At 40.5% G+C, this 26,446-nt stretch overlaps 1 protein-coding gene across 9 annotated transcripts in view; it reads right to left on the bottom strand.

Moving 5' to 3' along the window:
- The window catches only part of EVI5 (ecotropic viral integration site 5), a 237,619-nt gene that overhangs the window by 58,923 nt on the left and 152,250 nt on the right, over positions 1–26,446 (bottom strand). For 8 of the 9 annotated variants that reach the window (XM_008264880.4, XM_070078034.1, XM_070078035.1 and 5 more), the window contains 2 exons: positions 20,112–20,258; positions 17,624–17,719 (listed from right to left, as the gene is read on the bottom strand). In XM_008264880.4, the coding sequence (XP_008263102.1) occupies positions 17,624–17,719; positions 20,112–20,258 (243 nt within the window). Of the gene's footprint in view, positions 1–2,879; positions 3,722–17,623; positions 17,720–20,111; positions 20,259–26,446 lie in introns of those variants that run through there. The other variant, XM_051857511.2, reaches the window with a different exon arrangement.

Below are 26,446 nucleotides of genomic sequence, written 5' to 3'. Positions count from 1 at the left end.
GGTACAGGGGCCCAAGGACTTGGGCCATCTTCCCCTGATTTCCCCAGCCATAGCAGAGAGCTAGATTGGAAGTGAAGCAGCCGGGATTTGAACCAGCGCCCATATGGGATGCAGCGCAGCAGGCAGCAGCTTTACCCACTGTGTCACAGCACTGGCCCAGGGTTCTACTTTACAAAGGTGGTCAGGAAAAATCTCTATGAGTCACTGACTTCTCAGCTGAGATTCAAATGATGAGAAGGAACCAACCAAGGGAAGATGACGGAGCACACAATTACAAATGTAGGAAAGAATTAAGAGCAAAAGCCTTAATGGGAACAAAGAGCTTGATTCAAGAAGCCAAAAAAAAAAAAAAAAAAAAATCTGTGTTGCTAATAACTAATTAGTCAAAGAATGTAGCTTAAGATGCAGTCAGAGAAACATGCAGTGGCCAGACAACTCAGGAACTTTAAGGCCAGGGAAGTGGTGTGACACCTGCTAGGTTGAGCAAGTTTCTTTTGTTGCCTTTTCTCTATCATTATCTGAAAGTTTCTAATTCTTATATCCCTTCTAGCAAAGTTACCTTAAAAGTGATGTCAATGTATGTACATTTTTAAAATTATAATCATAATCCTAAGGATTCATACAGAATTAAAAAGTGAACTCCTACTCTCTACTCTTTTTGTGCCAAGTTTACTCTCCCCAGAGGGAATATTTCAAAATTTCTGATGCAATCACTGTACACATTTCCAGTGCATGTAGCCATGCTATGTGCATATGTATTTAGTATACATGAATATTAATGTACAAAATGTATTATATTAAATACAATTCATATGCAGGAGCACATCTCATATGTATTAAGAGTATATATTTATACACACATATCACTCATACACACACTTGCTTTTTTTTTTTTTTGAAAGGCAGACTTTCAGAGGCAGAGGCAGATAGAGAGGAAGAGGTCATCCATCTGCTGGTTCACTCCCCAACTGGCTGCAACTAAGCCAATCCGATGCCAGAAGCACGGAGCTTCTTCCAGGTCTCCCACGTGGGTGCAGAGGCCCAATGACTTGGGCCATCTTTTATTGCTTTGCCAGGCCACAGCAGAGAGCTAGATTGGAAGTGAAGCATCTGGGACTAGAACGGGTGCCCATATGGGATGCTAGCATTGCAGGTGGCAGCTTTACCTGCTATGCCACAGTGCCAGCCCCCACACTTCCTTTTTAATAGACACAAGAGGAAATGTGATATATACTGTCTATAATTTGCTTTTTTCACTTAATGTATCCTAAAGATGTTTCTACATTATATCTTAAAGATGCAGAATATCCCAGAGTGTGGATATAACATGGTTTAACCACTCTCCTATTGACTAGTAATGATTAATTTTCCAAAAAAACTGTACTAAAACTAATGTTGGATCTATTTTAAGGAGTTACATGGGGGCTGCTGCTGAGGTGTGGCAGGTAAAGCTGCTGCCTGCAGTGCCAACATCCCATGTGGGCATTGGGTTGAGACCCAGCAGCTCTACTTCCAATCCAGCTCTCTGCTATGGTCTGGGAAAGCAGAAGATGGCACAGGTCCTTGGGGCCCCGCACCTGCATGGGAGACCAGGAAGAAGCTCCTGGCTCCTGGCTCCTGGCTTCAGATCAGCGCAGCTCCCACCACTGCAATCATTTGGGGGGTGAACCAATGGAAGGAAGACCTTTCTCTCTGTCTCTCCCTCTCACTGTCTGTAACTCTACCTCTCAAATAAATAAAATCTAAAAAAAAAAAAAAAGGAATTAGGTTTACGATAGTAATTAAAAAAAAAGAAGGAAATAAAAATAAGGACAGAAATAAAATAGAAAACAAAGGTATCTTTTCATGTAAATTTACAGTTGTTCACTAATATCTACCAGCCAGTGGTTTTAGAATAGAAGGACATATTGGGGGGGCAAGCATTGAGGCACAGTGGGTTAAGCCACCACTTGTAATGCCCTCATCCCATACTGGAGTGCCCGGTTCAAGTTCTGGCTATTCCATGCTTCTGATCCAGCTTCCTGTTAATCTTCCTGGGAGGCACTGGATGACGGCTCCAGGGGGTCCAGGCACCCACATGAGGAGACTAGGATAGAGTTCCTAGGCTCTGGCTTCATCCTGGCCAAGCCCTGACTGTTGTGGGTATTTTGGAATTGAAACAGTGGACAGAAGGTCTCTCCTTCTCCAAGACCCTGACACTCTGTTTTTTAAATAAATAAATCAATAAATCTCTTTTAAAAAGTATGTATTGGCTGCTGGAAGTACTACTGCTTTCTTCTTTTTGAAACTTCCCCAGATGTTTAACATAGCACCCAAATCTGAAGTATATAATCAGCTATCACATTTTTACAAATTAACTTTAGAATAGGAAGTTTCTACTCAATATAGTTTAACATTTTAATCCTGGTAATTGAAATTAAAAACATGGTTTACAAACAGACATCACACCCTTAAAGGAAATAACAGAAACAATTAGTAATCTCTCTAAGCTCTGTTCATAGAGATTTCAAAATAAATCTAAGGTTATACATAGGATGTGGGTTTTTCTCTGGGAGTAGCATTACAGAAGGTTGTGGTATTAGAAGGGTCATGACACAATGCAGGTTGCTTAGTCTCAAATACAAGTACAAAGCCTGCATTTAAAAAATATTTTATATTACACCCACAAGTGAAAAAATCCACACAAAAATAGAGGTTATGCTACATAAAGAGATAATAAAGTCTTTTTGGGTAAAAGTCATACCCTTTTGGAGATAATTTAAATGGTGAGCTCTTGACTGTTCTAAAGGTTAAATAACACTTCTTTTCAAGGCTCTGTTATGAAACTGTGTTCAACGGTCACAGGAGCAACCATGTTAACTTGCAGCAAGGGCACAAAGTTTAAGTTTTAATTTTATATTTTCAATTCATATACAAAAGAAAATTACAACTGCATATGAAATTCCTATAAAAGAAAACTCAATGATCTGAGTAAATCCATGACAGTAGATAAGTAATCACTCTGATTAATCAACATACTCACACTATTGAAACATCAATAGCAACCACTAAGTTTTAGTAAGTTATTACTGATTTGTACTTCGCCCCAAGAAAAATTAATCAGAACAGTAAATGTGGTAAGTGGTAGCCTCTCCATGACTTCAAGGTGACTCATTTGAAACATCTAAAAACAAATCATATTCATACCATGTCCTACTGATAAGTTTTTAAACAGTTTCCTGTAACTTAAAAGTCATGGACCCAGGTTTTAATTTTCTTTTTAGTAACTACAAAAAAATTAAAAAGCACATATGAAAATCATTAATACAATTACAAATATAATCAGAAAAGTATAAAGGGAAAAAAGAAATCAGATTTTTTTCCTAGCATTTTTCAATGCCAAGACTGATTTAATTCCATTTTAGAAGAGAAACACATGGCCGGCGTCACGGCTCAATAGGCTAATCCTCCACCTGCAGCGCTGGCACACCGGGTTCTAGTCCCAGTCGGGGCGCCGGATTCTGTCCCGGTTGCCCCTCTTCCAGGCCAGCTCTCTGCTATGGTCCGGGAGTGCAGTGGAGGATGGCCCAAGTGCTTGAGCCCTGCACCCCATGGGAGACCAGGAGAAGCACCTGGCTCATGCCTTCGGATCAGCGTGGTGCGCCGGCCACGGCAGCCATTGGAGGGTGAACCAATGGCAAAGGAAGACCTTTCTCTCTGTCTCTCTCACTGTCCACTCTGCCTGTCAAAAAAAAAAAAAAAAAAAGAGAGAGAGAGACAAACACACACACACACATTTAAAGCGATGCTTCTTTTAAGAATAATTAATTACATGCACATATGAAAAGATATGGATTTATTCCAGGTTCAAACATGGGGAAATGTTTTTCATAAACTGTAGTTTAATGGGAAATGAATCAATGTTGTGGCCAGTACTTATAATTCAATGGGTTCCTAAAAGCCACAGACTCACATAAACCATTTATATTAGACATTTTTTAAGAACAGCTTTACATTTACAGAAAAACTGAGAAGACCTACATATCCCAGCACTCAGCTTCTCCTATAATTTACACTTTACATTAGTATGGTATTTGTTACAATTAACAAACCAATAAAGATATATTATTACTAACTAAAGTCCACAGTTTATTCATATTTATTCAGTTTTTTGTTTTTTAACCAGTGTCTTTTTTTCTGTTCCAAGATTCTATCTAGGAGACTACTTTACATTTGGTTATTTGCTTAGGTTTCTTTTGACTGTGGCAATTTCTCAAAATTTGCTTGTTTTTGATGACGTTGGCAGCTTGAGCTATACTGTTCAGGTACTTTTAGTATGTCCATGATTAATCTGTCTGATATTTTTATCACGGTAAGACTAAGATTACAGGTTACTGGGAGGAAGGCCATAGAGGCAGAGTGTCATTTTCATTACTCATACCAATAGCACCTACTATCAATATGATTTGTGATGGCTTCTCAACTTTTTGGCTCAGTTCAAGTGTAACATGATTTATAACTGTTGATACTGACTTCGATCACCTGGCTTAGGTAGTGTCCATCAGGTCCCTCCATTGCACTTTGCATTCTATATGCATCCTGTGAGGGAAACTCATTACATGTAGTCCACAATTAAGGAGTGGGGATTCACGTCTTCCCTCCTTGAAGGCAGTCTACAAAACTCTACCACAAATGTGTAACTTCTCTGCTATTATTTACTTATTTAATCATTATGTTAGGAAGGGCTCATAGATATTTTATACTTTGGGTTATAATCCACTACCACTTTAAGTGCTTTTTTTTTTTTTATCCCCACAAATTGTTCTACCTTTGGCTGATGGGAGCTCTCTGAGCTAGCTGCTTGGTCCATTTAACATACCCCTACTAATGCTGGGGTATGTTTTGGTCTTGAGCAGTTCCTTACTTTCTGGCATTACAAGTTGTTCCAGGCTTAACTTGGATATTTCTTGTCCCAGTTCAAGAATCAGCCATGTCTTTAAGTAGTGTTGGTTCCATTTCCTGGAGAATGGTATTAGAAATAAAAATCTGGGCACTAAGTGTACATAAATTACTTTTAAATGACATCAAGATGACCAATAGTTCTACTCTTCCTTCATTAGTTCTTAATTGAGACCTTTCTATGAGCTGGGCTTAGGAGAACTGAATGATGTCCTTCTAGGCAGAGCAATAGTCTAAAAACCTCTAGATACTTAATTCCTTTTACTGCATGTTGAAGTTGAATAGGAAAGAACCATCTCTGGGCACTTCAGGAAAAAAATTCTTAAACAATTTCTTAATTCCTAATGACTAAACAGCAAGCTGAGTAAAACAGTCTATATACCTAACTTCCTTTGGTGAAAACTACTGTTAAGACTAGATATTATTGGGGCCAGTGCTGTGGCGCAGCAGGTATTAATGCCCTGGCCTGAAGCACCGGCATCCCATATGGGAGCTGGTTCTAGTCCCAGCTGCTCCTCTTTCAATCCAGCTCTCTGCTATGGCCTGGAAAAGCAGTAGAAGATGGCACAAGTCCTTGGGCCCCTGCACCCATGTGGGAGACCAGGAAGAAGCTCCTGGCTCCTGGCTTCGGACTGGTGCAGCTCTGGCTGTTGCAGCCATCTGGGGAATGAAACAGCGGAAGGAAGACCCCTCTCTCTGTCTCCACCTCTCTCTGTAACTCTGTCTTTCAAATAAATAAAATATAAATCTTTTAAAAAAGAAGACTAGATATTATTACAGAATAGCTATTTTCTCAAATTAAAAAACATGCTTAAAATTGAGAAAGTCCTTAAAGACAAGTAAAAAATAATTGAACATTTTAGTTGCTTAAAATGAAAACTCTAAACTACTGTACAACTATACTTCAAGGGGTAAAAAGAATCTTTCAAAAAGAAGTTTGCTACCTAAGAGCTGGCATATAAACTATTACCCATTGTGAAACTATTAGCAAATTAGCTCAGGAAATTGGAAAGTCCAAACTGATTTCAATGATAAACCCCATCATTTAGTAATGTCATTGTAATTTCACGATTAAAAATATAGTATTTTAGAGGTAATGGTAAAAATTTTATCACTTCCTTTCCATCTCTGTTAAAACTGCCTGCTGATCTGAGCACACTGATTTAAACCCAGCTCCCTCATTGTACGTCAGAACAGAATTGTGAGTGGGTGTTTTTTAAGCCAAGAGTGGCTAGGGTATTGCCCATCTGAGGCATCCCTAGAGGTTATCTGTTGGGCAAACTAACAAAAGTGGGCAAATGTTACTGGGTACCAGGAAGAGAACCAAAAGTTGGATTTGAGTAGACCCACAATGTTTCAAATGAAAAACTTTCCATCATTTATAACAAGGTGGCACTGATTTTATAGATATGCTTAGCTTAGCATATAGAAGGCTGGAATGTGATTATGACAAATAAATATATCTTATTTATATATGTATAGCCTTATAATCACCAAAATAAAAACTCATTCTTAGGTTAAATATGTAAAGGGTTCATTTCCCACCTATTTTCCTCAACTAACTGAGCAAAAATGAATTTTTCTGTGTTTTGTTCCCCTATCTGGGAAGTAGAGACAGCTCTGTTTCGTATTAGTGCAAAAATAGTCTTCAAATAACAAACAAATTCTGACATAGAACATTTGGATCAAGAGACCAAAGAAGGAAAATTACACTAACATCAAAAGAAAACTTACTTTTTAATCACCATTTCCTTCCAATGAAAATACTATCTTTTTAATAGGTTAAATGTCATCTAAGTGATCAATTCAATGTTCAAAAGCAATCATAAAAAAAAATCGAAGTGCTTAGGCTCCACGTAACTGATGCTACTTAGCTCTCAGTCTTCTGCTCCCCTATCTCGTTTCAGTTTAAGACTCTACTTAGATCTGCTGCAGGCCCTCAGTACTTATTCTTCTACTCTTCCCTCAACTACCCATATCTCACCTGCTTCAAATAGTTGTTTACATGTCTTCTTCTAAAGAACCTCTCCCACCCCAACACCACCATCCTAGCAATTACAAGAAAACAGAAAGATAAAAAGTTGTGACCACAGAGTCATTGAGGCCTCTTGTTCCTAATAATTAAATTCCTTGAAGCTCTTTATTTTGATTAGACTGCATTTTTAAATGTTTTATTTATTTTATTTACTTGAAAGCCAGAACAGCAGAATGAGAGACACTGAGAGATATCTTCCATTTGCTGGTTCACCCCATATGCCTGGGCTGGACCAGGCCAAAGCCAGGAGCCCATAACTCCATTCAGGTCTTGCATGTGGGTAGCAGGGACCCCAGCATTTGAGCCATCATCTACTACCTCCCAGGATACATCAGCAGGAAGTTGGATTCTAAGTAGAACAGCTGAGACTTGAATCCACACTCAGATATGGGTTGTGGGCATCACAGATGCACAACGCACTTTACCACAACATACTACCCATCATACTTATTGTTGCAGGTTACCTAAAGAAATTTCATTAGTTTAAGATACTCAATCAGGGGGCCGGCGGCACTGTAGTATAGCGAGTAAAGCTGCCACCTGCAGTACCAGTGTCCTATCTGGGCAACGATTCAAGTCCTGCCTGCTCCACTTCTGATCCAGCTCTCTGCTATGGCCTGGGAAAGCAGTAGAGGATGGCCCAAGTCCTTGGGCCCTGTACCTGCATGGGAGACCTGGAAGAAGTTCCTGGCTCCTGGCTTCGGATTGGTGCAGCTCTGGCCATGGCAGATGGAAGACTCTCTCTCTCTCTCTCTCTCTCTCTCTCCTCCCTTCCTCCCTTCCTCTCTTCCTCACTCTCTCCCTCTCCCTCCCTCCCTCTGAGGAAGGATGGAAAATCTCTCCTTCCTCAGAGGGAGCGAGAGAGCGGTCTTCCATCTGCTGGTTCACTCCCCAAATAGCCACAACAGCTGGAGCTGCGCTGATCCGAAGCTAGGAGCCAGGAGCCAAGAGATTCTTCCAGGTCTCCCACAAGGGTGCAGGGGCCCAAGAACTTGAGTCATCTTCTACAGCTTTCCCAGGCCATAGCAAAGAGCTGGATTGAAAGTCAAGCAGCCAGGATTCAAATCAACGCCCATATGAGATGCTGGCACTGCAGGTGGCAGCCTTACCCCCTATGCCACAGCACTGGCCCCATAAATAAATGTTAAAAAAAAAAGATATTCAATCAGAAAACTAGCTTGTAAAATATTTGTGAAGATAGCAAGAAACAGAATCCCTCTTTTTGAACACAACAATTGGCACCATCACACATTAACAATAAATGGACATGAATTTTCAGTAGTTTAAATTTCAAAGAAGGGGCCAGGCTCAGGTTCTCTTATATAATCGTAAATAGTTATTGGCAGAGGCTGAACTCATTTTCTCCTTCTCATAGAGGAGCAAACGCATGAATGTCTATAAACTGATGCATGTGTAAATATAGTCTCTGAATTTAAAAAATCTAAATATTCAAATTACATACATAAAAATCAATTCCCATAGAAATAACATCAGATGATTGCATTACTGTATAAATTTGTTCAAATACAAGTATTTACTGAGCAACTGTTATGTTCCAGACATTATATACTACATTGCTTGAAAAACAGCAACTAATTAAACAAACAAAAAGTCCTATCTCAAGGAGTTTACATCATGGAGAAAGATGTAGACAGAAAAAATAAAAATGTGTAATTTATGATAAAAAAAACTGTTTTAAAAATTTTTTTTGACAGGCAGAGTGGACAGTGAGAGAGAGAGACAGAGAGCAAGGTCTTCCTTTTCCATTGGTTCACCTTCGAATGGCAGCTGCGGCCGGTGCCCTGTGGCTGGCGCACCGCACTGATCCAAAGCCAGGTCTCCCATGCGGGTGCAGAGCCTAAGCACTTAGGCCATCCTCCACTGCACTCCCAGGCCACAGCAGAGAGCTGGACTGCAAGAGGGGCAACCGGGACAGAATCCGGCGCCCCGACCTGGACTAGAACCCGGTGTGCTGGTGCCACAGGCAGAGGATTAGCCTACTGAGCCACAGCACCGGCCTAAAAAAACTGTTTTTTAAGAATAAAGCAGGGGGCTGGTGCCGCGGCTCACTTGGCTAATCCTCCACCTGCAGCGCCGGGAACCCCGAGCTCTAGTCCCATTCGGGGCGCCGAATTCTGTCCCGGTTGCCCCTCTTCCTGTCCAGCTCTCTGCTATGGCCCGGGAAGGCAGTGGAGGATGGCCCAAGTGCTTGGGCCCTGCACCCGCATGGGAGACGACGAGAAGCACCTGGCTCCTGGCTTCGGCGGGTCGGCACAGGGCCGGCTGTAGTGGCCATCTGGGGAGTGAACCAATGGAAGAAAGACCTTTCTCTAGGTCTCTCTCTCTCTCTCTGTCTAACTCTGCCTGTCAAAATAAATAAATAAATAAATAAATAAATAAAGCAGGCTACAAGTATAGTGATCAGGATGAGAATCTTTTTGCAAGAGAGAAATCTGGGCAAAAGAGCTCTATCTGAGAAAGTATTACAGATCTAAATGAAGTGAGATTATATAATTCAAATTCATTATGATAAAAGAATTCTCAAAAATATTAACATGACATACATGGTATAATTTTTTACATTTGATGAAAGTTTTGAGTTAAATCCCTTAGTTTTATAGGTACATAACTTGTCCCAAATAACTATTAAAGCAGAATGATGATTAAAATTCACCAATAAGTAACTGTCATCCTGCTTGAGAACCAAGAATCTAAGGTAACTTTTAAAAACAGTTCTGGGGCAGACATTCGGCATAGTGGTTGAGATGCTACTTAGAATGCTTGCATCCTGTACTAGCTGGGTCCCTGCCACCCACACAGGAGACCAGGAGTGAGTTCCTGTTGCCTGACTTTAGCCTGGCCCAGCCCTAATTATTGTAGGTATTCCGAGCTCACTCTTTCTCACTCTCTCTCTCTCTCTCTCTCTCTCTCTCTTTCTGCCTTTTGAATAAATACAATATAATATTAAAAACAGTCCTAGAAAAATGTCTAAAACTTGAAAGCAGCTATACTTAAAAATGGCTCAGTTCACTGTAACAAAGAATGTGGCATTCTGGAGAACATGAAGATTACAGGTGCAGTTATGTCAGAAGAACTCAGATGGGGTAGATCATGAACTTTAAATTAGATATGAAAGTTTCAAGTTGACTACAGGATCTTTGAAAACAAATTTAACAAACATAAGCATCATAAATATATATACTACAGAATGTTATAGTATTCACAAAAACAAGTATGTCTTCATCTAAATTATTTACCTAAATATGATGGTTATAACAGTATACTCTTTATAATTATATTAAAAAGCAAATATAACTTATTAAATGAACAGTTTGAGAAAATTTGATTTAGGAGAAAAAAATTTATTCACAAAAGATTGACAGTAATTGGAAGAGTTAACCTGAAGAGATTTGGAATAAAAAGGTCTTTGACTGAGTTCTCCCCCTAGTGGAATCTGAAAATGATGTTAACATACTTCCATGACTAAGAATAACCTAAAATGTGTTAAAATTAGAAAAGGAGCTCCAAGTTTCAACAAAAGACCTACTTATGGATCTTAATCTGCATTAGATAAATAAATGTTGAATCACTGAGACATTTAATGAAAACACAGTTATTAAATGCATTTACTACCAGTTAGCCAAGGGACACTCAATCGTAAGTCATGAAAGAGAAGCAGAAATAACTCAAAAGTAGAGGAACAGGAGTACAGAAAAAGACAGCAATCAAGGAAGATAGAGTACAGACTGGTACAGAAGTGTGAAAGAATGTGAAAGTTGCAGGAAGAGTTCATAGTGTATACAGGGGGTGGCTGGGAAAGTCAGTGAGACTAGATGCTGGGAAAGCAGATTTGGGCACAACGAAAAGATAAGGATTTTATGCTAAGGAATGTTGATTAGGTTTGGTAGGTAACAGAAGTTTCCATGTTTTAGAAAGACAGCTCTGGGGGTCGGCACTGTGGCATAGCAGGAAAGCTGCCGGCTGCAATGCTGGCATCCCATATGAGCGCCAGTTCAATTCCCGGCTGCTCCACTTCCAATCCAGTTCTCTGAGGGAGACCTGGAAGAAGCTCCTGGCTCCTGGCTTCAGATCAGCACAGCTCCAGCAACTGTAGCCATCTGGAGAGTGAACCAGCAGATGGAAGACCTCTCCCTGTGCCTCTGCCCCTCTGTAACTCTGCCTTTCAAATAAATAAATAAATCTTGAAAGGAGGGAAAGAGGGAGGGTGGGAAGGAGGGAAGGAGGGAAGGAGGGAGGGAAGGAGGGAATGAGGGAAGGAGGGAAGGAGGGAGGGTGGAAAGGAGGGAGGGAAAGAGGGAGGGAGGGAAGGTGGGAAGGAGGGAAGAAGGGAAGGAGGGAGGGAAGGAGGGAATGAGGTAAGGAGGGAAGGAGGGAGGGTGGGAAGGAAGGAGGAAAGGAGGGAGGGAAGGAGGGAGGGAAGGAAGGAGGGAAGGAGGGAGGGAAGGAGGGAGGGAAGCAGGGAAGGAGGGAGGGAGGGAAGGAGGGAGGGAGAGAAGGAAGGAAGGAAGGAAGGAAGGAAGGAAGGCAGGCAGGCAGGTAGCTCTGGTAATAGTTTAAAAAGAATTGAGAACACAGAAAAAGAATCTGAATGGGAAGTTATTACAACAGTTCAGATAAGGGGTAAACAGATGAACCAAAGAGGTGATAAGGGGAATAGAAATGCCATGAAAGTGTCAAAAACAGTTTTAAAATGATTCATTTGCCTTTTTTGATTTTTTAAAACATGTTTTCAATTTTTCATATTCACTTTGATTTAGTTAGAGACTTACTCGAGACAACTTTTTCTTTCTTTCTTTCTTTCTTTCTTTCTTTTTTTTTTTTTTTAAGCAGGCAGAGTTAGTGAGAGAGAGACAGACAGAGAGAAAGATCTTCCTTCCATTGGTTCACTCCCCAAATGGCTGCTACGGCTGGCGCTGTGCCGATCTGAAGCCAGGAGCCAGGTGTTTCTTCCTGGTCTTCCATGCGGGTGCAGGGCTCAAGCACTTGGGCCATCCTCCACTGCCTTCCTGGGCCACAGCAGAGAGCTGGATTGGAAGAGGAGCAACCGGGACAGAATCTGGCGCCCCATCAGGGACTAGAACCAGGGTACTGGCGCCGCAGGTGGAGGATTAGCCAAGTGAGCCGCAGCACTGGCCGAGATTTAACTCTTTTGAAAGACTACAGAACTGGCTAAAACACTTTAACATGCATGAACTATTAAGAATCATCTGAAGGCTGATCTCCAAAGATAACCATCAGTGGGGAAGTGAACTAATTACAAGTACTTTGTAAAATAACTTGTTATCTATTAAAGTTGAAGACATTCATAGGTATATATTCTAGAGGTAAGAAAACAGTAAGTCCTAACTTGTTAAGCGATGATCCACTAATCAAGACTTGATGAACAAAAGAAGGAGACATTTTGTATAGAACAGGAATATGTCTGATATTAAACATGTTGAATTGGAAGTGCCTGTATAACTTTCGGGTGGAACTGTTTAGTGCCAACTAAAACTTTCGGTCCATTAATGAAAAGACAATAAGAGAAAAAAAATAACAAAACTGAGAGAGTGGGATTAGATATTTGCAAAACTTAGTATCAATAAAGAACCAAACGTTCATAAGAAAAAGATAATCTACTAGAAAAAACAGACAAAAGCCTCTAACAAGCACTTAAAACAAACAAACAAAAAAGGAATCCCAATGGCCAGCTTCCAGAAAGTATAAATTAATGTCATGATGAACTATCACGGCATACCCACCAGACTGGCAAAAATCAAAACATGTGACATGACCACGGATCAGAGAAGATGTGGAAGGAATAACAAGAACTTTTACATGTTGTCACTAGGAGTTTAAACCACAACAAGCACTTCGGAAAATAAAGCTAAAGATTTGCATACCCTACAACCTATTACTTTCACACTTCGGCACACATGCTATAGAAACCTGTGCACAGGAGATCAGCATAATGCACAAGATCGCTCACAATCATGCACTGTTCAAAACAGTTCCACCCCAGAAATGCCCAAACGTCCATTAGTAATATAATAAATATACCGTGATATAGTTTTAAAATGAAACACATACAATTAAAGTGATGACTTAGAAATCTATTAGGAGACACAAAATGAAACACTAAATTTGCCTATAAAAATTTTTAAAAAAATTTTAAAAGTGGGAAAATTAAATGCACTTAAAAATGACACAATTATGGCATGATTAAAATAAAGTGAAGCTAAGAGAACAGGAAGTGACTGGATAGACTTCTTGAGTACAGGCATTAGTTTCTATCACGATCTTAGGTAGCAATAACTGCTAATTTTTTTTATTTGACAGGTAGAGTTACAGACAGTGAGAGAAAGACAAAGAGAGGGAAAGGTCTTCTTTCATTGGTTAACTCCCCAAATGGACACAACGGCCGGAGCTGTGCCAATATGAAGCCAGGAGCCAGGTGCTTCTTCCTGGTCTCCCAGGCGGGTGCAAGGGCCCAAGGACTTGGGCCATCTTGTACTGCTATCCCAGGCCATAGCAGAGAGCTGGACTGGAAGAGGAGCAACTGAGACGAGAACCCAGCGCCCATACGGGATGCAGGCGCTGCAGGCGGAGGATTAACCCAGTACACCACAGCGCCGGCCCCGCATACTACTTTTTTTTTTTTTAACTTTTATTTAATGAATATAAATTTCCAAAGTACGAATTATGGATTACAATGGCTTCCCCCTCATACCGTCCCTCCCACCCACAACCCTCCCCTTTCCCACTCCCTCTCCCCTTCCATTCACATCAAGATTCATTTTCGATTATCTTAATATACAGAAGATCAGCTTAGTATACATTAAGTAAGGATTTCAACAGTTTGCTCCCACACAGAAACATAAAGTGAAAAATAATAGATGATTTTTTTTAATGATGATGAAATCAGATCAGACCTATTGTCATGTTTAATCCCAGTGAGAGTCAAGTTGGGAGTTGATAATTTCTTTTTTTTTTTTTTTACAGAGGATCAGTTTAGTATGCATTAAGTAAAGATTTCAACAGTTTGCACCCCCATAGAAACACAAAGTGAAATATATTGTTTGAGTACTCGTTATAGCATTAAATCTCAATGCACAGCACATTAAGGACAGAGATCCTACATGAGGAGTAAGTGCACAGTGACTCCTGTTGTTGACTTTACCAATTGACACTCCTGTCTATGGCATCAGTAATCTCCCTATGCTCCAGTCATGAGTTTCCAAGGCTATGGAAGCCCTCTGAGTTCTCCGATTCTTATCTTGTTTAGACAAGGTCATAGTCAAAGTGGAGGTTCTCTCCTCCCTTCAGAGAAAGGTACCTCCTTCTTTGAAGACCTGTTCTTTCCACTGAGATCTCACTCACAGAGATCTTTTGCCAGAATGTCTTGGCTTTCCATGCCTGAAATACTCTCATGGGCTTTTCAGCCAGATCCGAATGCCTTTAGGGCTGATTCTGAGGCCAGAGTGCTATTTAGGACATCTGCCATTCTATGAGTCTGCTGAGTATCTCACTTCCCATGTTGGATCACTCTCCCCTTTATTTATTCTATCGGTTAGTGTTAGCAGGTACTAGACTTGTTTATGTGCTCCCTTTGACTCTTAGTCCTTTTTTTTTTTTTAAAGATTTATTTATTATTTGAAAGTCAGAGTTACACAGAGAGAGGAGGCAGAGAGAGAGCTAGAATTGGAGGTAAAGCTAGGACTCAAACCCAGCATTCTGATATTGGATGCAGACATTCCAAGTGGTGTCTTAACTGCTATGTCAAATGCCAGTCCTTAATTTTCAAAAAGGATGGAACCATGTTACATATTTTTTATAATAACACATGGAACAATGCTACACTTTTCATTCTAATAAATATTTCAGAATGAGTAAAGAATAATTTAAATCTTGCTTTGTGATTAAGATGTATAGAAATATAGCAAATTTTCTAATTTTGTTGATATTAGAAAACTATAGGCTAAAAGTAGAACTGCATGTGATAATAAGATTTAAATAACTAATTACAAATATAGTATATAGTTGGTTCGCATTTGACTTTTTTCTGGCTATTTGTACTTTATGGGAAATATTATCAATAGAACAGAAAGGATACTTTCCTTTTCTTTAAAGATTTATTTATTTATTTGAAAGGCAGAATTACAGAGAGAGAAGGAGAGACAGAGAGAATCTTCCATCCATTGGTTCACTCCTCAGATGGCTGCAATGGCCCTGTTGGGTTGGGCTGAAGCCAAGAGCCAGGAGTTTCTTTGGGGTCTCCCATGTGGCTGCAGGGCCCCAAGCGCTTAGGCCATCTTCTGCTGCTTTCACTGGCACACTAGCAGGGAGTAGAGCAGGCAGGACTTGAACCAGTGACCATATGGGATGCCGGTGTAACAGGTGGTGGCTTAACTCACTAGGCCACAATGCTGGCCCCAAAGGATACTTTTTAAAAAACTTCTACAAATCAAAATATGCTGCTGTTACTTTTGATACAAATCAAAAGATGAAGCTATAATATAGCACGTTAAGTCTAGAAATAAACTGAATTTTAAATTGAAATTTAAGGAAAAAGGAAATTTCAGGTGGGAAGAAAATTCTAGATATTATAGTAACAAGCTTATTATGATTTGGGAGTAAAATATCAGAAAATACTTTCAAAGACATAAAAATTTAAATATAATATTTTGCCTATTTAGGGTACTTTCTACCTTGCCATATTGTACAATAAGAAGTAGGACATGGGGGAGGGAGGCACTGTAGAGCAGCAGGTTGGGCAGCCATTTGGGATGTCTGTGTATCATATTAGAGCACCTGGCTGGAGTCCTGGTTATTCTTCACTTCCAATCCAGCTTCCTGCTAGTGTACCTGGGAGATATAAGATAATGGCCCAGATGCTTGGGGGTTCCTGCTGCCCACGTGAAAGACCCAGATGCAGTTCCTGGCTCCTGGTTTCACTCTGACTTACCCCCAGGGTGAGGTGGGCATCTAGGGTGTAAATCAGTGGGCGAAAGATCCCTTTATCTATGTCACTCTGCATTTCAAAATATCTTTTTTTTTTAAAGTAAGCCCTAAAAAGTGACAAAATATGCTTATTTTTACAGCTGTGAGTTTCCTTTTGAAAACAGCCTTGACAATACAGGAATATGATAAACCATCAATGGACTTGGAGCACAGTCAACAAAAGAACAAACAGGTAAGTTGGACTTTAGCAAAACTAAAGCTTTTGTGCATCAAAGGACAATATCAGCAGAAAAAGCAACTCAGATGGAAGAAAATACTTGCAAACCATGAACAAGTCTCCAAAAAGGGACTGACACTGAGAACATTTAAATAACTTTACAATTCAGCAACAACAGCAGACTGATTCAAAATAGAGAAAAGGGCTTAAGTAGACATTTATCCAAAGATATATACAAACACCAACTAAGCACATGAAAAAATGCTCAACATTGCTAATCATTAGGGAAATGCAAATCAAAGCCACAATGAGATACCACTTCATACCCATTAGGATGATGAGTATAAAAACAAAACAAAATTAATAAGTGTGGATGAGAATGTGGAGAAAATGGAACACCCTGTGCACTGCTAGTAGGAGTGTAAAATGGTAGAGCTGTTGTAGAAAATGATACGACAACTCCTTAAAAAATTAAGTAGAATTATTACATGATCCTGCAATCCCACTTCTAGGTATAAATGCAAAAGAAATGAAAGCAGGGGGGCTGGTACTGTAATACAGCAGGTTACGCTGCAGCTTGTGATGCTGGCATCCTGTATCAGAGCGCCAGTTCAAGTCCTGGCCTATTCTGCTTCTGATTCAGCTTCCTGTTAAGCATCTGGGAAAGCAGCGGAAGACAGTCCAAGAAATTGGGCCCCTGAAACCCACGTGGGAGACCAGGATGGAGTTCCTGGCTCCTAGCTTTGGCCTGGCCCAGACTTGGTTGCTGAGGCCATTTGGGGAGTTAGCCAGCAGATGGAAGAAATTTCTCTGTCTTTCAAATACATAAACAAATCTTTTAAAAAAGAAATGACTCTAACAGATATTTGCACAGATATTTGTACATCCATGTTCAGAGCAGCATCATTCACAATAGCCAAAAGGTGGAAGCAGCAAACAAATGAATAAACAAAATGCAGTCTATACTTGTAACGGAATATTATTCCACCTTAAATAGGAAATTTGGACACATGCTACAATAAGAATGAACTCTATGCTAATAGAAACAGGCCAGTCAGTAATGAAAGGAAAAACACTGTATAATTCCATTTATGGGAAGTATCTAGACTGGTCAAGATGAAAGAGATAGGAGCAGAATGGTGGTGCCAGGGGCTGGGGATCAGAGAGAATGGGAAGTTAGTGTTTAATGGGTACAGAGTTTCAGTTAGGGAAGATGAGAAAGTTCTAGAGATGGATGTTGTAATGATTGCACAACAATGTGAATGTATGTAATGTTGCAGAACAGTATCCTTTAAAATGTTAAATTTTGTTATCTGCATTTTACCATGATAAAACAAAATGAACTTGGAAGTAAGCATGAATACAGAATCAGTTTTGAAGGTGAAGATGTAAGCAGATCATTTTTCAGCCACAGCGGGAAGGAGAAAATACGACATAATTTTTCCACGGACTTTCTAACTTTTGTACAGTACCTGGATTTCCAGCTCAGCAATGTGCTGCCGCAGCTCAGCCACAGCAGCTATGCTATCTGCTTCCCGGAGCCTCACAGCCATCACTTCTTCCTTATTCTAGGGTAGCAAACAAAACAGTAAATCATGTGAACTGGAGTTTATAAATTTTTCAGATTTTAGGAAAGTAATAAGGTGCATAAATTGTACATCTGTATAACCTGGCAGGGTCTGAGGCAACACCCATAATAAAACAGTATGCTCAGTGTACCCAGTATAAATACAAATTATAAATGGCCATACATCAATTCAAATCAGGTTTTTCCTCCAAATGGATCTGTGTGAAATTCATGAAAAAATTTCAGGATTTGGATTTTTAAATTGGGTATCATTAGACTCGCACTATTCCACCGTTAAGTGAGAACATTCAAATTCAGTTGAGAAGGGAAAATGTTAATATTATAAACAATATCCTGACATTTTACAGAAATGAAAAATAAAATAAGCTTTAATGATTAATTAACAACAAGTCATAAGCTATAATCATAAAATTTAAGATGGATCCAATTTATATAACTCAAGGGCTGCTTTTCTTGGAAGAAATTAGGTTTGTTCCCGAATCATTCCACTATAACAAGGTAAAATACACACATTTAATCAGAATGTACTAAGTGTTGAGGTGACAACACACTGGTCATTCTCAAAATCTACAAAAGACATAGCAAAGATTTAATAATCAATATATATATCTCAAACATGGGGGAGAAATCAGTGGTAGCATATACAACAGATTTCATAAAGATCTGAACAAACATCAAAAATTAAAATACCACAACAACTCTTAAAACCCGCTACTATTCTGAATCTGAGCCCATTACTAATTCAAGGAAAACACAATTGTTTTCATCAGCAAATTCCCAAAATATGTATTTCTAAAGGACACTTTACTCTGTTTTACAGGTGCTAAGGCACTTAAGAAGCAATATTAACACTATTACCAAATATTCTAAGGGAAACTTAACACCAAAAATGAACAGAGATTAAATTTACTTCATATTAAAGACAAGTCAACATGGACAATTTAGCAGTAAAATCCTCAAGTACTGGCATGAAAAAAATAAGACTGATATAATCTCAATTCACATAATTTTAATTTTGAATTAGCGTAGTCAAATCCTTCAAAAAGAACCATGCTTAAACTAGCACACATTTCAGTACTGCCTACAGATTTCTGTCAGGGTAAACTGTAACAGCCATGCATATTTATTAGGATGTAATTCCACCTCTGGATTTCAGTGACACTGATAAACCACTCAAGCTTCACTCTTGGTTTTTAATGACACCAGAACAAGTTGATGGAATTACAGCTTTATATGTGCCATTGAAAGTCTTATTTCTTGTAGAATAGTAAGTCTGGAATCTTTAAAGGGCATTATTCCTATTATCTCCCCATGAAAATGTGGATGTCCAGTTTATTTTTAAAATCCCTAACTTGCCTTTAGTAATCTACTCCAAAACTCAGACCACACTCATCTCTGTAGCTATTTTACACACAGTCTCCCTCTCTCTCCTTTCACCTTATCCCCCAACCCCTGTCTATCTCATCACTGCTAGACTGTACATTTATTTCAGGAAGAAATGTACCTCAAATAATTTCGATGTTTTTTGATTCAAAACACTGGGGGTGAGGGAGACAGAGAGAGACTGATTGATTAAAAGAATAAGGGAGGGGTTGGCATTATGATAGAGGTTTAAGGGCCACCAATGATGCCAACTTCCCATGTCAGAATGCCAGTTCAAGTCCCTGCTCCACTTCCAATCCATCTCCCTGATAATGTACCTGGGAAAGTAGCACATGATGGCTCAAGTACTTGGGCCCCTACCAACTACTTGTGGTATCAGGATGGAATTCCTGGCTCTTGGCTTCAGCCCAGACCAGACTTGGCTGTTTGTGATGATTTGGGAAGTGAACCAGAAGATGGAAGTTCTGTCTGTCTCTACCTCTCTCTGTCACTCTGCCTTTCAAATAAACAGATCTTTCAAAAAATAATAAAAGGAAATGTACTTATTTTTACCATTACACTGGTACCTACAAATTTCTTTTGTTTTCTACTCTATCCAGAAAACATAATATAAGACTGTCTACTAATACCAGTCAAAGAAGGGAGTTATAAACCCTCTAAATTAGCTGTATTTTTGGTGGAGCTATTAAAAGCTTCAGTTTTACAGAGCTACCAGTCAAAAGAAACATTGTAAAGAGATACTAGTGAATGCCAATGCAGAAAATTAAAACTAACCAAGGAAATGTTTGAAAAGGTTTCTTGTCCAAAATCTAGCCCAGAACCAAGATGAGCTAACCTGGTCAGAAAGCAAACATCAAAACAAGTTCAGGGAAAGTGAGAAGTAAAAGGGGGGTTTTTCTGATTCTATTTTTTTTTTTAAATCCTGATGAAATAAATCCCCAAAAGGTATTATTAACATTAACAAAAACAACTGGCTGAAAGACATTTACCTTGCATTCAATCTCCGCTTGTTTGCGCTTTGCTTCACTTAATTGAGTAAGCAGTCCTTTGTTCTGTGCAGAAAGATACTGCACCTTCTCCTGTAGACTGGTCACCTCTTGTTCTGCTCTTCGAAGATGGTTACTATTGATCTGGTTCTAATAATCAGAAATAAAACTACTCAGACTACAGATAAAAGGCCTGGAATTTTTATAAATTTATCCATTTTATACCTCAACAACAGTATAAAAATGTTACTAGTGCAACTTAACTTTATTCAATCAATAAACTGATCAAACAAAATATAAAACTGCTTTAAAAACCTAATGGGGGGGCCGGCGCCGCGGCTCACTAGGCTAATCCTCCGCCTAGCGGCGCCGGCACACCGGGTTCTAGTCCCGGTCGGGGCGCCGGATTCTGTCCCGGTTGCCCCTCTTCCAGGCCAGCCCTCTGCTGTGGCCAGGGAGTGCAGTGGAGGATGGCCCAGGTGCTTGGGCCCTGCACCCCATGGGAGACCAGGAAAAGCACCTGGCTCCTGGCTCCTGCCATCGGATCAGCGCGGTGCGCTGGCCGCAGCGCGCTGGCCGCGGCGGCCATTGGAGGGTGAACCAACGGCAAAGGAAGACCTTTCTCTCTGTCTCTCTCTCTCACTGTCCACTCTGCCTGTCAAAAAAATAAAAAAAAATAAAAAAAAAATAAAAAAAAAAAAAACCTAATGGGGACATTAGAAGCCCTCATGGTAACACAATATACCATTTATACAAAAATATCTGGACTATAAGAATGTTTACACACAATATAAAGAAAAGGTATTCATTTCTGAAACAAACAATGAGGGTACCAAGTGGACAAAGGAATAATGAATTTAACTCCTCTTTTCCAGTTCCCAAAGACAGCACAAACTGATTGGAAGGTTATCACCACTACTTTGTGAACTAAAAAGACTTATTTTATTTATTTGAAAGACAGAGTTACGGAGAGAGGTACAGACAGAGAGAGAGGTCTTCCATCCGCTGGTTTACTCCCCAGATGGCTGCAACGGTATGAGCTGCGCCGTTCCGAAGCCAGGAGCCAGGAGCTTCTTCTGGGTCTCCCATGTGGGCCTACTTTCCCAGGCCACAGCAGAGAGACGGATCGGAAGAGGAGCAGCTGGGACTCGAACTAGCATATACCCATATGGGATGCCAACGCTTCAGGCCAGGGCTTTAACCAGCTGTGCCACAGCGCCGGCCCTTTGTACACTCCTTGATGTCACAAAATGTGCCATGCGTATTTCGACAATCTCTCAGTATCCAATAGACTTTGAGTAGAGCACAGATTGATTTTAAATTCTGGCTTTGCCATCTAATATCGGGCATTGCCTAAAACCTCCATTACAATATGGTGCCTGGCATGTTTGTGGCTGCTGTGGTTAATCTATGTAAGATCAGACCACTGGCAGGGATAGGTCCGCTTTAGTTCCGGACACGTGGACAGTGCATGATCCCTATACTTTGCTTAAGATGCCCCTGTGCATGGTCCACCCACGCCTGCATGACCTTTTCGCTGATTGGCTCCCTTACTGTGCATGTCTTCTGTAAGCCTTATAAGCCTGTATACTTCCTTAATAAAGTAGTTCCTGCTTCGACAGAACTCACAGGTGCTTGCTGCGGTGTGCTTGACCCATCGACCTTACCTCTCCCGTTCACCTTGTCGGGGAGTGCTTGTACTGTCCCCTGCTGGTCAGGGGCCAGCCTCAGACTTAAGACCCCAACAATTTAGTGGTTAAATAAATCAGTTAATATCTCTGAGTTTCCACTTCCTCACTTGAAAATTTAGATTAACAAAATTTCCTATTTCTCATTTGGTTGCCTTCAGAACTAAATGAGATAATATGTGTATAGGCCGGTGCTGTGGCATAGTGGGTAAAACTGCTGCCTACACTGTTGGCTAGTTTGACTCCCGGCTGTTCCACTTCTGATTCAGCTCTCTGTTATGGCCAGGGAAAGCAGTAGAAGATGGCCCAAATCCTTGGGCCCCTGCACCTGTGTGGGAGACCCAGAAGAAGCTCCTGGCTCCTGGCTCCAGATCGGTGCAGGTCCGGCCATTGTGGCCAACTGGGGAGTGAACCAGCAGAGGGAAGACCTCTCTCTCTCTGCTTCTCCTTCTTCTTTTCTTTATTTATTTTTGACAGGCAGAGTTAGTGAGAGAGAGAGAGACAGAGAGAGAAGGTCTTCCTTCCATTGGTTCACCCCCCCCCCCCAATGGCTGCTATGACCAGTGCACTGTGGTCAGTGCTGCGCGCCGATCTGAAGCCAGGAGCCAGGTGCTTCCTCCTGGTCTCCCACGCGGGTGCAGGGTACAAGCACTCGGGCCATCCTCCACTGCCTTCCCAGGCCACAGCAGAGAGCTGGACTAGAAGAGGAGCAACCGGGACAGAATCTGGGGCTCCCAACCGGGACTAGAACCCGAGGTGCCGGCGCTGCAGGCAGAGGATTAGCCAAGTGAGCCGTGGCACTGGCCTCTCTGCCTCTCCTTCTCTCTGTGTAACTCTCATTTTCAAATAAATAAATGCATCTTTTAAAAAATTAAGATATAATATGTGTTGTAGGGCCTACTTATGTAGGAAGAACTTAATAAATGCTAGCTACTTATAATTATAGGACATGTTAAAAATATAGACCTTAAGTTGACTAGTAATGAGGTAGTTTTCCCAGTTAGCTTGACCTAGCCTGAATTCTCTCAATCCTAAATGATTCTATCAGTGGTTTAAACAGTAGGGACTTCATAATCAAAGACAGGTAAAAGCTAGCTCCTCATTTACCAGTTCTTCAAGTTTGGCTTAGTTATTTAATCCCACCAAATTTCAGAATTTACACTATTAAATTTAGTACAGAAACTAATATTCACCTTTTATGGTGAGTGGTGAAGATTACATGAGAAAAGTTTATGAAGAGAGTCTTATACAATGCCTGGAATTTTACAGATACTTAATAAATGCTCAGGTGTTCTATTATTACACACAGGCTGCCTCATGCAATAAAATCTGGATCATCAAACAGATTTAAGCTCCAAACTTTTCCAAGTGTCTTCATCTTTACTTTTCATCATCTTACTGCCACACAGAAGATATACCTTCTTCCTAAATCATCCTCTAAACATAATAATCTCTATTCCTTTTAAAGCAAGAAATATTATCGATCTACAACATTAAGTGAACGTCTTAGTACTGTATTCAAAATGTTCCACAGCCTCTCTTTACTATGTTAGCTGCTACCATGACAACAAATAACTATACTTCAGAGGAATACACTTTCAACATAGCTGCAAAGAATTCCCATACATAAAACCTCTATCCATACCCCTGAACACAAGATTGTGACTCAGAATTACAAAACACTCATATATAAAATGCAATAACTGACCATGAGTGAGAAAAAGCATACCAAGAATATATTTTAAGAAATTTAGATAATAAAATGAGTATATAAGAACTATATATAAAATAGTATATCTTTAAATTATTAGAAATTATTAGACATAAAAGAAAAAACATAAGCAAAGAATGAGCCACTATCTAAAGACATTCAGTGAATTTGAAAAATAATCAAATAAAATGTCTATAAATTAACATAACCACTATTATTAAAAATTAAAGAAAAGTTAAATAGTGAGTTAAATACACTGAAAAAATAATTGATGTCCCAGAAAAGATCATTATACATAGATAAAAGAATAAGAAGCTTCAAAATAAACCAAACGGGATTAAAAGACAAAATAGTAACAAATAAAATAAAAAATAAAAAAAAATAAAAAAGGTTGTGATAGTCTAAGGGATGACGATAAATTGAGAATTTTCAGAATTGAAAAAACAAAACAAAACAAAAAGACATGAATCCACAGTTCAGGAGGCACTACTAGTCCCACAGAGGATAAACACAAACAAATCCTCACCAATACACATGGTAACTAAACAAGGAATGCTAAAGAAAAGAGGTGGCAAATCAAGGTAAAAACAGGGTATCTGTGAAGGAAGATCAGTGAAAATGGCCAACAGACATCTCAACAGCAAAAACTTGTAATGTTTAAAAAATTAACTTAAGCTAATAATAGTATACTCAGTTAAACTGTCATACAAGAGAGAGAAGACTGGCCGGCGCCGTGGCTCAATAGGCTAATCCTCCCCTGCGGCGCCCCACACTGGGTTCTAGTCCCGGTTGCCCCTCTTCCAGGCCAGCTCTCTGCTGTGGCCTGGGAGTGCAGTGGAGGATGGCCCAAGTGCTTGGGCCCTGCACCCGCATGGGAGACCAGGAAAAGCACCTGGCTCCTGCCATCGGATCAGCGCAATACGCCCACTGCGGCGGCCATTGGAGGGTGAACCAACGGCAAAAGGAAGATCTTTCTCTCTGTCTCTCTCTCTCTCACTGTCCACTCTGCCTGTCAAAAAAAAAAAAAAAAGAGTGAGAGAAGAGAGTAAATTTATTTTAAGTCAGGACTGAAAGCAGATGGAAACTATCAAATGAAAAAAATACAGAGTGAAAAATTGGTAACCAGGCAGACAAATTCAAATGAGCACTCATTCCCTTGGACAACAGTAACAACATCCAGCGATCTGTAATGATAGAAAAGACGTACAGTAATAACATGTAAGATGGAAGGAGAATAAATGAAGTTCCTTTCAGGCTGTTAGATAATAATTTCAGATTTTGTTCAGTCAGATAAGCACTTTAAATTTTTTTCAGGTAATAAACATTAATAGGAAATAAAAAGAATTATTTTTAAAAACAGCAGTATAGGGGTTGGCGCCATGGCTCACTTGGTTAATCCTCCACCTGTGGTGCTGGCATCCCATATGGGCGCCGGTTCTAGTTCTGGCTACTCCTCTTCCAGTCCAGCTCTCTGCTGTGGCCTGGGGGGGCAGTGGAAGATGGCCCAAGTCCTTGGGCCCCTGAACCTGCATGGGAGACCAGGAGGAAGCACTTGGCTCCTGGCTTCGGATTGGCGTGGCGCCATCCATAGCGGCCATTTGGGGAGTGAACCAAAGGGAAGACCTTTCTCTCTGTCTCTCTCTCTCACTGTCTGTAACTGTGCTTGTCGGGGAAAAAAAAAAAAAAAAAAAAAAAGGCAGTATAGAGAAAGTGAAAGAAAAAAATAAATCCAATAAAAAGCAAGAAAGGAAGAAAAAATAATGGAGAAGAAATGGAAAGTACAAAATACAAGAATTCCAAACATATCATAATCAAGACTTTGGATTTCTGATCACGGTATACAGACTTAGAGCAAGGCTACCACTCTTTTGGTTTAAAAAGGAAAAAAATATGATAGCTAAAGTTTAAATTCAACCCCAGGAGCCCCTTAGGAGGGAAGGGATGGGATTTTTTTATTTTTTATTTTTTTTGACAGGCAGAGTGGACAGTGAGAGAGACAGAGAGAAAGGTCTTCCTTTGCCGTTGGTTCACCCTCCAATGGCCGCTGCAGCTGGCGCGCTGCGGCCGGCGCACCGCGCTGATCCGATGGCAGGAGCCAGGATCCAGGTGCTTTTCCTGGTCTCCCATGGGGTGCAGGGCCCAAGCACCTGGGCCATCCTCCACTGCTTTCCCGGGCCACAACAGAGAGCTGGCCTGGAAGAGGGGCAACCGGGACAGAATCCGGCGCCCCGACCGGGACTAGAACCTGGTGTGCTGGCGCCGCTAGGCGGAGGATTAGCCTAGTGAGCCGCGGCGCCAGCCGGAAGGGATGGGATTTAAGTACATTCTCACTGGGGCAGATAAATGCAGGCACAAGCCATTAAGAATAACACAGCGAGAATAAATATTAAAACTGTTAGAGGCCCAGTGTTGGGTTTGTTACAGTGTAGAACCTCACAAGACAGCGGACCTAGGAAAGTTCATAAACCCCCTCACGTTTTTTCTTTGTGTACTCCAACAGGTACATACAAAAAAGACTGGTAAGGGTCCCGAGAAAGAGGCCTTCATGAGACTATTGGGGGAGCACTAATCTTGTCTGCCTTCTCTAGAAAACCAAAGTTCTCATCTGTGTGGAGTGAGACAACACTGCTGCCTTGGGGCACTGGTGAAAGTCACCGAGTTAGGGGAGAGAAAGAGGTCTTTTTTTCCCCCTCCATTTATTTCAAAGGCAGAAAGATGGAGAGAGTGAGATAGAGCTTGACACAGAAAGATCTACCTGATTCACTTCCCAAATGCCCACAGCCAGGACTGGGCCAGGTTGAAGCCAGGAGTTCAGAACTCAACCCAAGTCTCCCATGTGGATGGCAGGGACTCATGTACTTAAGCCATCATCTGCTACCTCCCAGGGTGCACATTAGTAGGAAGTTGGATTGGAAGCAGAGGGCTCAGGAAACAAACCA

This window comes from Oryctolagus cuniculus, chromosome 7, assembly GCF_964237555.1.
Source record: "Oryctolagus cuniculus chromosome 7, mOryCun1.1, whole genome shotgun sequence".
Lineage (NCBI taxonomy): Eukaryota > Metazoa > Chordata > Mammalia > Lagomorpha > Leporidae > Oryctolagus > Oryctolagus cuniculus.
This window is presented reverse-complemented; position numbering and strand designations above follow the sequence as displayed.